We start from the raw sequence: 15,145 nt of genomic DNA on the forward strand, positions 1-15,145 counted from the left end.
TGACGACATAATAAATATCATAAACAAATCTAATCCAAAACCACTTGTGAAAAAAGTATACAAAACGAAGAATCTCGTTGAAATAAAATTCCATACACAAGATGATAAGGTCAATTTGACAAAAAGCATTGAAAACAAACTCCACTTCAAAGATAAAGAGCAACGCCTTACTCCGCTCATTATACTTAATGCACCAGCTCACTTCGATGGCACAGACATCGCTAATATTCTCCAAAGAAACTGTGACACACCCAGCAACAATAACGTCATAAAATACGTCAAATCCATACCTCATAAAAGAGCTACAGACAAACACCACATCATAGTCAACGTCTCCCATAGACTCGCAACTAATCTCCTTTCGGCTAGATTCATCTTCATAGGACTGAATAAGTGCATATTTAAGAAAAGATTAATCCTCAGGAGATGTTCATGGTGTCAAGGTCTTGACCACCAGACTCATCAATGTCAACAGGAATTCGCAACATGCGTGACCTGTGGTAGCCAACATCACTCCAGCAAATGCAATTCAAACACCCATCACTGCATCAACTGCTGGCACTCTAATACGTAGTTTGGTACTTCACATAATCCCCATCACCCAGCTTATGCTGCAGATTGCCCAAGCTACAAGACTGCACTCTCCGCACTTCGATCAAATTTTAATCCACATTAACTTATCCTCCTGTGCGATTTTTGCACACAGAGATCTGTATCGATTCAAAATTCTACGCCTCCACCCCGGCAGTTTCAGTGACTCCTACATTCTTATAGTCAGTGACTACTTCAAAACTTTAATTTATTCTTCTTGAATTCACAAACTTTCAGTTGAACTCACAATTCTCCATGAGAAATGCTCAGAGACTGTAAAGAAAGTAGTTGCCACCATTTTCGATATTGAGATACATTAAAATTTTACAGTGCAAGTAGTCACATTTTTCAGATTTTCAATGTTATATTTTTTTAATTACTCATTCATCTTTTGTGTGTTTGTTTATTGACAACGTATGTTTTCATACACATTTGAATCAATTTAATAGCTTCATAGCAAAAATTTATCTTTTAAAAAGCAGTATTTAAAAAACAAACAATTAAAAACAAGCAAACAATTTTTTTAGCTCTAACTACAGTTTGGTACTTAAAAATGTATTTGTAACTGAAATATAAAACTTTTGCAAATACATTCTCAAAAATAAAACTGTTACAAATACCTTTATAAGTATCGAACTGCAGTAATCACGCAAAAAAATAAAAAATAAAAAATGTAAATTTGGCAAAATAACAACTATTTGAAAGAATTAGTGCGAAAATGTTACTAAAAATGTGCTTGTTTTTCAAACGAAATATATTTGCAAAGAAGCTATTAAATTGATTCTAATGCACACGAAAATATAAGTTGTCAATTAACAAATACACAGAAAATTAATGAGCAATTAAAAAAGACTATATCAGGAAAAAAATTAATAAAAAATCTGACTAGATGCACTGTAAAAATTTTAGTTCTTCACAACACCAAAAGTAGTGGCAACTACTTTTATTTTCAGTGTAGAGAAAAGAGCCATATGGATCTAGGTGTTTCCCTTCACCAAGAAACATGGATGTTTTTTACACTACTTGATGTAAAATAGCCGCCTCCATTTTAATCATACCGTGAAACTAAAGTTTGTAGTGACAATAAGATAAGAAATACGTAAAAGTTATTTTTAAGCTGCAATTTAAAGCAAAAATCTTTAGTTTAGAATGCATTTATACACTAATTCTAAAAACAACGTTAGTTTGTAAATTAAACATACGCGTAGTACAAAGAGAATGTTAAGACAAATTCGAACTAGGCTTAACACAAAGGGCGCAGATAAAAATTATACATTATAAAATCGTTTTAATAAACATTTGAAAATTAAAATATAATTATTTTTATTACACTACTGAAAACATACATATTTCAACGGCGAACGTTTTTTTCTGCATCGTACACAACGGCAAGAAACACACACCAACTCGTCCTCGATTGCGCACAAACTACTGGTAATATCCAAAGTACGCTAGCATTGGTGTTTTCGAAATTAAAAATAATTATCGCATGGTTTGAATGCGCAAGAGTTTAGAATAAGCATTTCCCATTTTAAGTATTCAGATTTTATCGACAGTGTAAATCATTAGGGATCGGTCAAAGAAAGCGCGAAATATTGTATTTTTATGCTTGTAGTGTTTAGAATATAAAGCAGCATCTCAATCTGCCTCAATTACCCAAAAATAACAATTGGCGATAGTTTACACAAATATAGCCGAATAAAGGATAATACTCAAAACATGGCAAACCTTACGCTTTAGTTATGCCGTGAAATTAATTTTTCTAAATTTATTTAAGGTTTGCGATATTTTAGAGTTCATTAATTATAGAAAATTCTTGTGAATTTAAATTTTACGCGTAAAACTAAAAACAAATCACAATAAAAAAAATTCCGAAAATATTAAGCCTGTTCACACATGACCTCCTAGATATAATGTTAAGCGGAGGGATACATCTGAAGTTTTTAGTTTCCTCCGGTTTTTAGGATCTTGTTATTGTTTACATTCAGTTCCCCAGTCATAAATCTATGAATTTGTTAAATCACAATAGTAAACATCTGCTTCGCTGCTACAAGTAGTTTTAAGCAATTTTAGCCCTTTTTGTGCCTTTAACTGTTAGCGAAATAGTGTTTACTTTTGAAAAAAAATGAGCTATTTTTAAAATTTTTGAGCCCTACAATATAATTAATACTCTGAGATTTTTGAATATATTTGAGAACTTCGTAGTTACATACGCTTCAAAAACAATCTGGTTTCTAAAACTGTTTCTTGTCGAAAAATGATTGGATATTTTGCTCTTACGTATTGGTTTTAAATATTTGGATTTAAATGGTTACAATTACTTAAATGGAAATTCAAATTACGTGATCCATGAAGGGCTAATAATAAAATACACTGAAATAATAATTGTTCAATAAAATGGAAACCAATCAAAAATTTTATTTTATCATATAAAGTATAGTAGGTAATAGAAAGAGTGTAGAGAACGTGAAAACTGTCATCTCTTGTCCATTAAAAAAATCTAAAATAAAAAATATACACATAAATTAAAATTGCTGAGCTATAACAGAAACAATTTTTAAAAAATTTAAGACATTTTTTTATGAAAGGATACCAACTGCTGCGCTTTGACCAAAAGATTTATAAAGTAATAATAAATTAAACGGAAAATTTTGCAGAATTCAGAAAATATATCAAATTATTCAGAATATTCAGAATAATATTATTAATTCTGAATAATTTTAAATCAGATTCGGAAAATATTCAGAATAATTTTATTAATTCTGAAAATATATCAAAAACCTCACCACAAGATAATTGGATCAAATTCAATATTAGGGAATAATAGTCTTTCAAATGGGAACGAAATAAAGCAGAAAATTTTAAAACAAATAGAATTTTATAACACTTTTTCTTTTACTCTGAACTTTTCTAGATCTATTTAAATTATTTATCTGTAGTAGAGAACAGAATTATTTTTAATTCTAATGTACTAAATTTTATGCATATCATATGTTACCAATGGAAGAAATATTTTTTGAAACTATGGAAAGTTTTTAGATGTTGGAGAGTACAACATAACTAGGTAAAAATGTATTTTGATTTTTTGTAATGTAGCGATGGACAGTATCTTTATGACGTAACAAACTGAAGCGAATGTGATTTTTTTTTAATTCTAATGTATTAAAATATTATGCATATCATTTGTGACGAATAAGAAAAACATTTTTTGAAACTACGGAAATGTTTTAGTTGTTGAAAAGTACTATAACTAGGTAAAAAATGTATTTTCTATGTATTTTGATTTTTTTTCAATGTAGTGGTGGACAATATCCTTATGACGAACTAAACTGAAGCAAATGTGAATTTTTTAAATTCTAATGTATTCAAATATCATGTATATCATTTGTGACCAGTAAGAAAAATATTTTTTGAAACTACGGAATCTTTTTAGTTGGTGAAAAGTTACATGCAGAGCCGGATTATACCTTTCGTAGGCCCTAGGCACAGCCGTTTTTGGTTATTGTCATCATAAATTATTGTCATCATAAATAATTGTCAAATATTTTCGTGATTAATTCTTTGTTCACTTCGTTATAAATATTTGTCTAAATTTTTATAGAATCAAGAACATCTTCATTTTTCACCTATGGGATTTAACTTTTAGCTAACCGGAGTCGAGAGAAATTTGCCCGACTCCGGTTGTTCATACACGGCTCTGTTCAAATTATCATCTGTGCAGGTTCAAACCCATGTAGGAAGAGTTTAAATTCTTAAAGAAATGAATAATATCACTGAAATTTATAAAAACAAAAGTTAGTTAATTTTTTCTTATTGCTTTAAGCCCCCTTATTGCGATATTAAAATTTATAATTTTGTTAATATAATTTATTATTTGTGTTAATTCAGAATCCATTTGAATTTATTATTTTCGTTAATTCAGAGATGGCGCTGCCATCTCGTTTCTTTTTTATAATTACATCTTTTTTAAGAGCAGTAAATTTTGTTCTGACCGGCAACGAGTGAAGTTGTCTGGTCTAATATTGTTCATATCGCTATTTTCTTAAAAAATAAAAGTTGCTAATTTTAATTTTAGTATTTTTGAACCACAGTTACAACACTTATATTTAGACGAGTAAAATCAAAAATTATGTCACGATACTAGATGAATCACTATTGCGGAATGTAATTACATTCCGCAAAGATAAAAGTCGGTTTGATTGCAGGATAATATATAAATCTATTTCAAACAAATTCCCTTCCCAAGCCATCAGTAAATGATGTTAGATGTTCTTAATCACACCATTCTCGCTAAAGATTTGTAAAGTTTTGATAATATTAGTCTTTTTTTTCCCAGCTTAAATAGTAATTTATGAACGCTAATGTGTATATTTCTTCAACTTTTTTGTTGAAGAAGAATACTAAAATTAAAGGCAGAAATTTCGGAATATCCTGTGCGGTTGTGGAGACAGTAATTTGTCATATTTACCTCCAACAATCAAAAACGATTCAACGGATGCAGTCTTGAAATGAGGTGCGTCGGCCGACACTTCACATCGATATTTGCCGGCATTTGTTCGTTTGAGTCGCTTCAAAACAACAGATGTGTTCGTTGTGCGGCTGATCTATAAAAACATTAATAAATAAATAATAATAAAATGAAATTCAAGAAGAAAGAAATAATATTTTCGTAATAACACTAGGGAGCAAATTTTTGGTTGCATTTATACAAATTCTAGATCTTGCCTAATTTTGGTGCAGGCATTTCAAGCATGAAATTAGTTTTTCTCCCATAGAGCTACAGACTTTTTTTATTTTTGGTCAATTTTTTTTCGAAACGCACAAGCTTAAAAATGCTATATATAACAGTTAAGGGTTATGGTAAACTTTACAAAGTTAGGGTACATCATCAGTATTAAAGCTGCATAGGAACCCTTACCCGGAAATATCGTTGTACGGAACTAGGGGCGCTTTTTTGTTATGACTTCTTCATAAGCACACGGAGAAATATTTCATCTTAAAGGAGCGTCCCTAGTGGTACATGACGACATTTTCGGGCATAGGTTCTTATGTAATTTTAATCCTGATGATGTGCCCTAACTTCCGTGGAAGTTTGTCGCAAAATTAAGTGGATCCCCTGTCACTTATAACGTTTTTAAACTTGTAGACTTCGGCAAAAATAGTCTGAAAAATGTCATTAAAAAAAAAACTGTAGCTTAGAGAGAGTAGCAAATTGCAGTTTTGAAATCAGTGATGTGAAGCATTAAAAGAATCCGTTTAAAAATCCCATTACAACAGGAAACAAAAAAACAAAACAATTTCAGTTTAATTCAGTTCAGTTTCATAAGGTTATGTGATAAAAATTTTGTTTTTTAAGAATAATAGAGATCACTCTATACAGATAGCTCAAGTTTTTTTTATTTCGAATTATATTTACTTTTTTAATGACAGGTTAGATTATTATGGCTAAAAAATGTTTTAATTACTCGTACATAACTGCAACAAACAGTATATGGTACACAGTTGTAGCTGTTAGAATTAAACGATTCTTAAAATGAGGCGAAACAGTATGTTCAAAACAGGTGTTTTAAATTTATCAAGTTTTAGTAATTTTCTCACGATACATCCATATCCGATATTTACTTTAAAACTAAAGAAGTCCCGCAACGGTCAGCCAAGTCGATAATGGAGAATAAGCATCAACAATTTCGAGACTATAAAATCATGTTAGTGGCAATGAGAACAATATTACCGTCTCCTCTACTTCATAGAGCAGTAGGTACCATTGCTTAAGTAGGCTTCTAATCACTACCGGGAATAGAACTCCGGTCCATTACAATTACAACTCAGTGCTTTAACCACTGTGTCAAAGGAGGTTTATCTAATAGCCAATTCAGCATTTTCAAATTCGATTTCGGTTGTTCAGAAATGGGAAATTCATTGTATAAACAAATAAAATAGTTATAGAAACTGCAATAAGAGCTTTTGCAATGACTACGGTTAACGAAATATAATGTTATAACTTACATCTAGTCTAATATCATTGGTTGGAAAGAACATCGTGCTAGGTATCTCTTCTGGGCAAAACCTGTAGAATTCTTGATTTTCGTGAAACCATTTAATGGCATACAAAGCATCTCCTTCTAAATCATACTCACACATCATTGAAACGTCGTGATTCACTGGATAACTATATGGTATGTGATAGTTAATGATTCTCAGACAAAAAGCAACTGGAAATGAAAGTAAACATACAATCTAGTAAATACATTATTTCATAGGGAAGATTCACTTTACAAGCTCACATTATTAATTTAATAATTACTAACAAATAAGTATTATTACTAATAATGAATGAAAAAGTACTGAGTTATACTTTTTTAGCTGATTAGAAAAAAGAATGTAAAAGGAGGACAAGGTTGAAGCCCCACTGAACAACGTGATACATTATCCTTTCCACAAAAATATGTGTTTCTTGTATATTTTTGGCTGAAAACAACAAATCTGTAATTATTTTTTGCTTACAACTACTATTTTCTTAAAATTCCGCATTTTAACTTAGCTCCTTAATGTTTTCAACAGCACATTTTAAAAACTCAATGTTCTTATTGTCAGTGGGACCGTCGTCAACTTGCCAAACATTCTGATTTTCTTGGCGACTTTGGCAAAATGTTTGGTGACAAAGTCTACCTCCTCGAAGTTTCCAGGTTTAAAATGTATTAGAATGCGAGATATTCAAAAATTTATTAGAGGTTTGTCAACTTTCAAACTACAAAAACTGTAAGTGGTAATCCATTTTGGTTTTGATATTCGAACCAAGCCAACACCTCCAAGAAGAGAGAAGGCCTTCGCACAGATCACTTTAGTTGTCCGAAGGAATGAACATAAACTGAGTAGTGGAGAAAATAAGAAATAAGTCACAATGTTCGGACTACTAAAGGATCTGACTTCTCGTTTATGATAACCAGGACGAAGGCATTCTTTCTTCTAAGAGATGTTGATCAAGCATATTTTGTTAAAAAAGAATTGCACACATACTTGATTAAAAATTTCTTTCACTTAAAAAAAAAAAATATGAAGATGGTAATAAAAGTCGACTTGTTTCAAGCGTTCAAAAATAGGCGTGCATTCTCAAGACTTGCCAGATGTGAATAAACATCTACATATATTTTGAAGCCAATAAGGAGTTTAAACAAGCATTAATTTCCACTTCAGTTCACACAGTTTTACGTAGAGGACAGAAAAAGGATCCAAATTGATAAGTTACTGATGGCACCTATAGATTAATGAGCTCGGAAGTTTAAACTAATAATTAAAAAAAAATAAGTTTATTGAAGTTACCAAACAATGCAGCAAATGGCAAGCAGCAATCATCACAAGAGTTGGGAATTTTAGCACAATTAACCCTTTCAGGCAAATGTCACTTTTAGCCCTGTCGATCGCCGTTTTTTAACAAAAAAATTATGCAAATGGTTCTTTATAACGTTAAGAATGTAAACATATTTTTAAAAACAAATTTTCATTACCCATTTTAAAAAAAAATAATTTTTTAACAATAAAAAAATTCAAGATTTATTGATTCACTGCAAACGACATTTTTAATAAACAAAATAATAAGTTTTAATAAGTTTATATTTATTGTTTTTAATTTTTCAAACTGTAAAAAACTTTTAAGCATATGTAAGTCTCATTCATAAACAATGTACAAAAGTAACCAAAGCAAATAATGCGTTTGTTGCAAATATGTACGTAAAAAAAAAAATTCTCTGTCTGAATTTCCCCCCAAACTATTCATTTTATTTAGTATAAAAATTCCCCCACCCAAGCTTTAAGTGGGCGCATCGTGCTACTTCCCCCCTAATGGGGGCCCCAGTCGCTCTGTTTTCCTGGCGATGAAGCTGCAGTGAAATGCGTTCAGCTTCTTAGTTAATTATTTGTGATTTTAAAATCACAAATAATATTTTAACAGAACTTTAAGAACAGAAGGAAAACCACGACAACTTTAAAGTTGTCCTCATTATATATTTTGTGTTCTAGGTAATAGTAGCAGTTTTCAGAACTTTTTTAATTATTTTATTTCCATTATTATTATAGTTATTTTATTTTATTTTATAACCGTCGTTGAACAGCTGACCCAATTTTGGATACCGTCTATTAATGCTCAACTCCGTAGCCTTGAAATTTTAAACCCAATCCAGAAGACAAGGGAACTCTTGGATCAAGTATTGGGAGAAATTTGCCTTCGTACAGGACTTTTTGATAGAACTAACACACATTTGCGTTACATGGAGAAGAAAACCGCGAAAACCTCCCACGGGTTGACTAATGACAAGGGGACTCTAACAACATGATGCCATAACTGGGATTTGAACCCGCTTGACCAGACTTTGACTAAGTAGTGCCAGGACTAAAATACTAAGCATATCCTCAGACTGCAACTGAATTTCAGAAGTTTGAGAAAACATTATTCAAAGGGGTAGCAAAAGAAATGCATTATTATTTTAAAAAATTAAAACAAAAAACAATTTGTCCACCAGAGCACATAAATAATTTAAACGCATATATCTTGTTGTTGTTTCTAATGCCACTTGCAAATACTGGCAAGTCTGCTAGGTGAGACGAAGCGAATTTAAGGCAGATGGTGCGTTTCTTGTTTTTCAGTGACGCCATCAATGGCCAAGAATACGATTTCAGCCAAACTTAAGTCACAGCCCATTTATTGGGCGGACCCATTCATACATCCATTCATTCATCCACAGATTATAATTTTGACCTGAACCAGCAATAATTTTGACTGTAATTTTGACCTGAACCTGAATCAATCTCCAATTCCGAACCACCAGTGGTATGATTTTTCATGGGAACACGGTAACCCGGCAGATTTAACGTGCACCAGTCACCATTTACTACACGGGGAGTTTTCAGCCTGTGGGGATCGAACTCACGACCCCTTGCCTTGTACATGGGCCCAGCGCCCTACTAACTAGGCTATGCCGGCCATACAGAAAATATCTAATTGACTAATTACCAAATTCTTAAGTTAGCGAAAAATTTGATAAAAATTCAGTTTGTTTTAAAAATGCTCGTTAAAAAATTCTGCCACTGGAAAAAATTATTATTAAGAATACCAAATGATGGAGGGTATGTACTAATCAAAGCATTGCTATCCCTCCATAAAGAAATAAAAATTAAATCATTTGAATATCATTTATTTTTATTTTTAATCTGTTTGTCGCAATCCTGCGATAGAAAAAAAAAATAAGTAACTAACCTGGTAAAAGGAAGATAGCCCAAATTCCTCCATGCATAACCTGAAAAAGGTACAATAAATAAATAATATATATATATAAATAAATTTTTATAACTGGCGTTGAATACCCAAATCTGAGTTTACGGCTGTCGATGTTCACCACCGTAGACATGTAATTTTGAACCCACCCAAAAGGCAATAACTCCTGGATCAAGCATTGGGACAACGTTGACTTCATGGAGGATAATTTTTATGGAACTAACTTTGCGTTTCATGGAGAGGAAAACCAAGAAGCTTCCCACAATTAGCCCCACGACAAGGTAACTCATGATCTCTTTCCACTTAAGATACCTTACATCATCACTGTTGGATATGCGAGCTAAGAGCAGAATTCGTATCAACCAGCCACGATGGGATTCGAACCTTGATCACTCATTAGAAAGTGATCCCTTCAGCTATCGTGACTCTAATTGTGTATAATGTACAGAAAAGAAACTAATAAAACGCTTTCAATTTAAATTTTTTTAAACTGCAAAAAGTCACCATATTGACCCTTTAGAGCAGAAATTTTGACCTCAAGTAGGTAAAAGTAGTCAACACAACGTTTTTAATTCCATTTTTAAAGATAAGAATGTAATATATATATTTTAATTACACTTAGGAATACACTTAACATAAGGAATACATACAAATATACTTTGCTTATAAACGTTTTATTTATTCATTTTTTTAAAGCAACCACTCTTTTTTGAGCACCAATGTTATGACTATGACTATTAAATATTCAATGACCGCAATTGCTCATGTGGCTTTATACTAAAATATGAAACTTTTCCAGTCATAAAGCGTTGAGTTTTTAACTTTTGTGGAGCGAAATCTATCATGCAAAACTTTACAAACTGGCAATTGAAGGACCATTCACAATGCGTTTTTCCGCAAGCAAATAAGAACTGGATTGTTTTTTTTGTTTTTTTATTATTTTTTTTATTTTATTTAATAGCCGTCGTTGAACAGCTGACCCAATTTTTCGGGTTTACGACTACTAATGTTCAACTCCGTAGCCTTGTAATTTTGAAATTACAAGGCTACGGACCAACCATCGGTGGGATTCGAGCCCTGTTCACCTCATTGGAAGGCGAACGCTCTATCCCCAGAGCCATCATGGCTTAAACCGGATTGGCGGAAAATATTTACCCGCGAAAAACTCATCACACGTGTTCCCCTCCAAATGCGATGCGCCGATGCGGTAAAAAAAAAAAAAAAAAAANAAAAAAAAAAAAACGCATACAAAATTTCTTTCGCCGTGCCTAGTCAAAGCGATATAAAACAAATGAATTTGAGGTTATCAGGAAAGCGGTTAACTTAAACATACTCTTTAAAAATTTTAATTCAGATAAATGTAATCATATGATATAAAAGATAGACTTTTACTGTATGTTACATGCTTAGTGGAAACAATAAAAGACAGAGAAACTAGGCATAAATATTAATTATTTTCTAATTTAATAATGATTTGGAACATGGAACATTTTATAACCAAAAATAATCTTGTTATAATGGAAAAACTGGTGGGAAAAATATTTTATTTTTTACATTTTTTGCATAGTAAATTCATAGTTATTTCAACCCAACATAAAAATTACTATTTTAAGGAAATATTTATTCCATAGCCTAAACAGCACTATTGAGTTAAGTTGTTAAGACTAAACAGTAGTTTAAGTTGAGTTGCAAAGATTCTACCCCATAGACGACAGTGTTCCTATTTTGCTATATTCTTAAAAGGAAAAAGAAAGAACGGTAACTCAAATATGATATTTTTAAATTTATCTGGGAGAAGCAAATTATTCATAATGTGAATTTTTCTTCATTTCGCTCAAAAAACACAAAACTACACAATTTTTTTTTTAAACTGCTGTGGTAGATATTAGAATAAAACATTTTACAGTTGAGCAACACATATTTTTTTGCTGTAAAGGAAATTTAAAAAAATTGCAAAATGTTTCAAGAACATCAATCTTTGAAAATAGGCACAACCAGGGCCGGATTAACCTATAGGCACACTAGGCACGTGCCTAGGGCCTACGAAATTCAGGGGCCTACGAAAAACTTGGGAGAAAAGAATTTGTTGACAAAAATAATTTAGCTTTAAAAACAGCAGGTGTATTTTGCACAAAATTATGAAGATACAAATAAAAATATAATATTTTTCGGTAATAAATTATTTTGCAAAATCTTATGATCTAATATATTACTTTTTTGGATTCAACGAAATCTTGTATTATGCTGTAGAATTCCAGATAAAGTTCGATAAACAAATTTGTAAATTAAAATCCATATTAATAAAAATGCAAAAAAAAAAAATATGCAAGAAAATTTTAGCATATATTTTGAAAAGAGGGGAGGAGTGGGGGAAGGAGGGGAGGGCCCAAAAACGGCTGTGCCTAGAGCCTACAAAAGGTATAATCCGGCTCTGGGCGCAACTCAAATGCATGCATGTTTGAAAAAATAAACGCAGCTCAAAACGCGTGCATAAGAAAAGTACAGACATCAAATTTGATTACATTTTTCAAAACTACTCATATTGCTATTTTAAAAGAATTTACCAGATTCTGATAAATTTGCTATGCATGAAACACTTTGTACTATGAGAAGAAAAAAATGAGAGAACATTTTTATAACTTTTAAGCTAAAGAACGTACTATCGTGTACTAAATAAGCAATCTTAATTATTCGAAGAGATCACATTACGCTAATTAAGAGTAGATGATAATTTAAATTAAAATATCAGATACAAAAGCGTTATTTCTCTAAATAAATGTATTTTACTTTTCTTCTACATATTCGGATACAAAATCTTTAAAATAAGGAGAGATAGTCGCAATCTGGAAAGTATGGTCCTAATAGTTTTGTCAGGAAAGCGGTCAAAAAGCTTGGTCCGCTTCATCTAAATATTAATTTTTGCATTTTTTAAAAATTGTATTAAACAATTTTTTAAAAAAAAATGCTTTTCATGTTTAAGATTTGTTTCCTATTTTACATAATTTTCTAATTTTTTTTTTTTTTTTAAATTCTAATCGAAAAATTAAGTTTTAAGCTGCATAAAATTTTACATCATTGAAATTTATGTAATTCTGAATGACAAAATCTATATTTTGACCTGAATCGACCAATTAGATATCGCGTAATAGAATTGAAAAAAAAATCGAATTCTTAAATTTTCATTCCTCAGAAACTATTCAACCGCTGCAGTGCAAATTTCGGATTTTGTCAATTAAACTACACAATTTTAAATATGTCAAAACTCGTTATCTTCGACACGATGCATCTAAATCTGTTCAAAACACATACCTTTGTTTTACGTGTCATCGACGTCTTTCTTTCATCACTTCTAAAACTAAAATGCGATTTGATTAAGAAGAAAAAAAAAGTTTCGTTTTTCGTGTTTAAAATCAATCAACTGGATAAAATATCTCAATCGGAGACATTGTGCGACATCCAATCATCTGGTCATAAAATATACAGAAAGTGATGAACATCTGGGTGTGGCTCCATTCCTAGGAATACGCCTTCTTATCTACTAAATATCTCATCATAGAAGGAGTAGAAGAACGCGGATTGAAAATTACTCTTTTCTGGAAATCTCCCGAAATTGAGGACTTTCTCCTAAGTCTGCCAAGTCTAGTAAATATTTCACGTCGGGAGAACATAATTGTATTACTATCGACAGATGTTTCGATTTTACTGAAATATTCAACGGGGACACTTTGATAAAAAGAAATAATAAAGTTATTTAAGCATCATTAGCCTTTAATACCATACATCAGTGTTTCCCAAACATATCACTTTTGTGTACCCTTTCAAAATTTTTCGAAAAGCTGTGTACCACTAATGAAAAATGAATGTATTTTTTACTATAAAAATTTCCACAAAAGTTAAAAATCACGACTGGCTGTTGACACCACTAATTATTAACTGTAAAATCTGCAAAAAATAGCCAATAGAAAAATACGTAATTGTAAATTTTCGCGGCTAGCTTTGCTTTTAAATAAAAAAAATTTAATTTGTTGCAAGATATTTCGCATAAGAACGCGTACCCCCGTTAAACTATTCCCGTACCCCTGGGGGTACGCGTACCACACTTTGGAAAACACTGCCATACATACCTGAAATTAGGAGTTATTTTTTTCTCAAATAAGAACAAAATGATACTATATTGTTCAACATTAGGGAAAATATCCGACCCATAAGTATAATTTTTAACGGGCGTATGAACAGCAGACGTATATCGCCATGATCGCATGATTTTTATTCTAGTAGCGCACTCAAAATATTCTAGTCCTTCATACTCTGAGTACTTCAAAATAATATTTAAACTAATGTAATTTCTGAGCCGTCTTAGAGGATAGAGCGTTCATCTTCGAATGAGATAAAACGGGTTCGAATTCCAGCGATGGTTGTTCGATACGATCTGGCTAGCACCGCCCACAGTACTGACTTAAAAATATCCTCAATGGTAGACGGATCATAGGATAGAGTCCCCTTGCCGTCTGGCTAACCGGGGGAGGTTTACTTCTCCATGTATCGCAAATGCAGATTAATTCCATCAGTCCTCTGCGAAGGCAAATTTCTCCCAATACTTCTTCCAATCGTTCCCCTGTGTTCTGGATCGAGTTCAAAACTACAAGGCTACGGAGTTGAACATTAGTAGTCGTAAACTAAAAAAAATAGGGTCAGCTATTTTTTTAAAAAAATACGATTAGAAAATAAAATGTAATCTCTAAATCAGCGGTTCCCAACGTTTGTTGAGGGTGCCACCAATTTTGCATTAAAAAAAAATTCTAATAACTTGATATATAAGTAAAAAATAAGAAATATTTCTTACGTAACACGAATTAAATTACGACATAAGTAAATTAAGAAATAATTGAATATTAAATTCATAAAATTATATTTATTTGAAATCGGCACTAGAGCCCCAGTTTAAAGTTAATCCTTCTAGGACGTCTAAATATCAAAAGAGAAGGATTTAATCTTCACAACAAATCTCTTAAAAATATCTAATATACGTAAGTGGAACATTTGTTAAGTGTTTAATACCATTTTATCACCTGATATAATAAGTCATAATTTAATTATAGTTAAGGATACAATTTCTGAAACTTTGAAAATTTTTGATACTTAATTATAAGCTTTTTCTTTGTTCATGTATCTGCAAATAGGTACTGTTATTTATCTAAATTATCTATAATGTCACATTTTTTATCGATTAATGTCGAAAATAGCATTTAAATTCGTTTGGTATGAAATTTTTAATCATAATTTAAA

General features: G+C 31.4%; 1 protein-coding gene across 1 annotated transcript; it reads right to left on the reverse strand.

The window, feature by feature from the left end:
- Nucleotides 1-2,989: 2,989 nt before the first annotated feature.
- Nucleotides 2,990-13,420, reverse strand: LOC107445886 (uncharacterized). Its single transcript, XM_016060374.3, has 5 exons — nucleotides 13,169-13,420; nucleotides 9,842-9,881; nucleotides 6,598-6,803; nucleotides 5,060-5,195; nucleotides 2,990-3,091 (listed from the first exon to the last, which is right to left on the reverse strand). Exons 1-5 carry the CDS (start codon nucleotides 13,184-13,186, stop codon nucleotides 3,009-3,011), a joined length of 483 nt encoding a protein of 160 aa, XP_015915860.2. The 5' UTR covers nucleotides 13,187-13,420; the 3' UTR covers nucleotides 2,990-3,008.
- Nucleotides 13,421-15,145: the final 1,725 nt, after the last annotated feature.

The sequence above is a fragment of the Parasteatoda tepidariorum genome, chromosome 9 (genome assembly GCF_043381705.1).
Source record: "Parasteatoda tepidariorum isolate YZ-2023 chromosome 9, CAS_Ptep_4.0, whole genome shotgun sequence".
NCBI classification, from domain to species: Eukaryota; Metazoa; Arthropoda; class Arachnida; order Araneae; family Theridiidae; genus Parasteatoda; species Parasteatoda tepidariorum.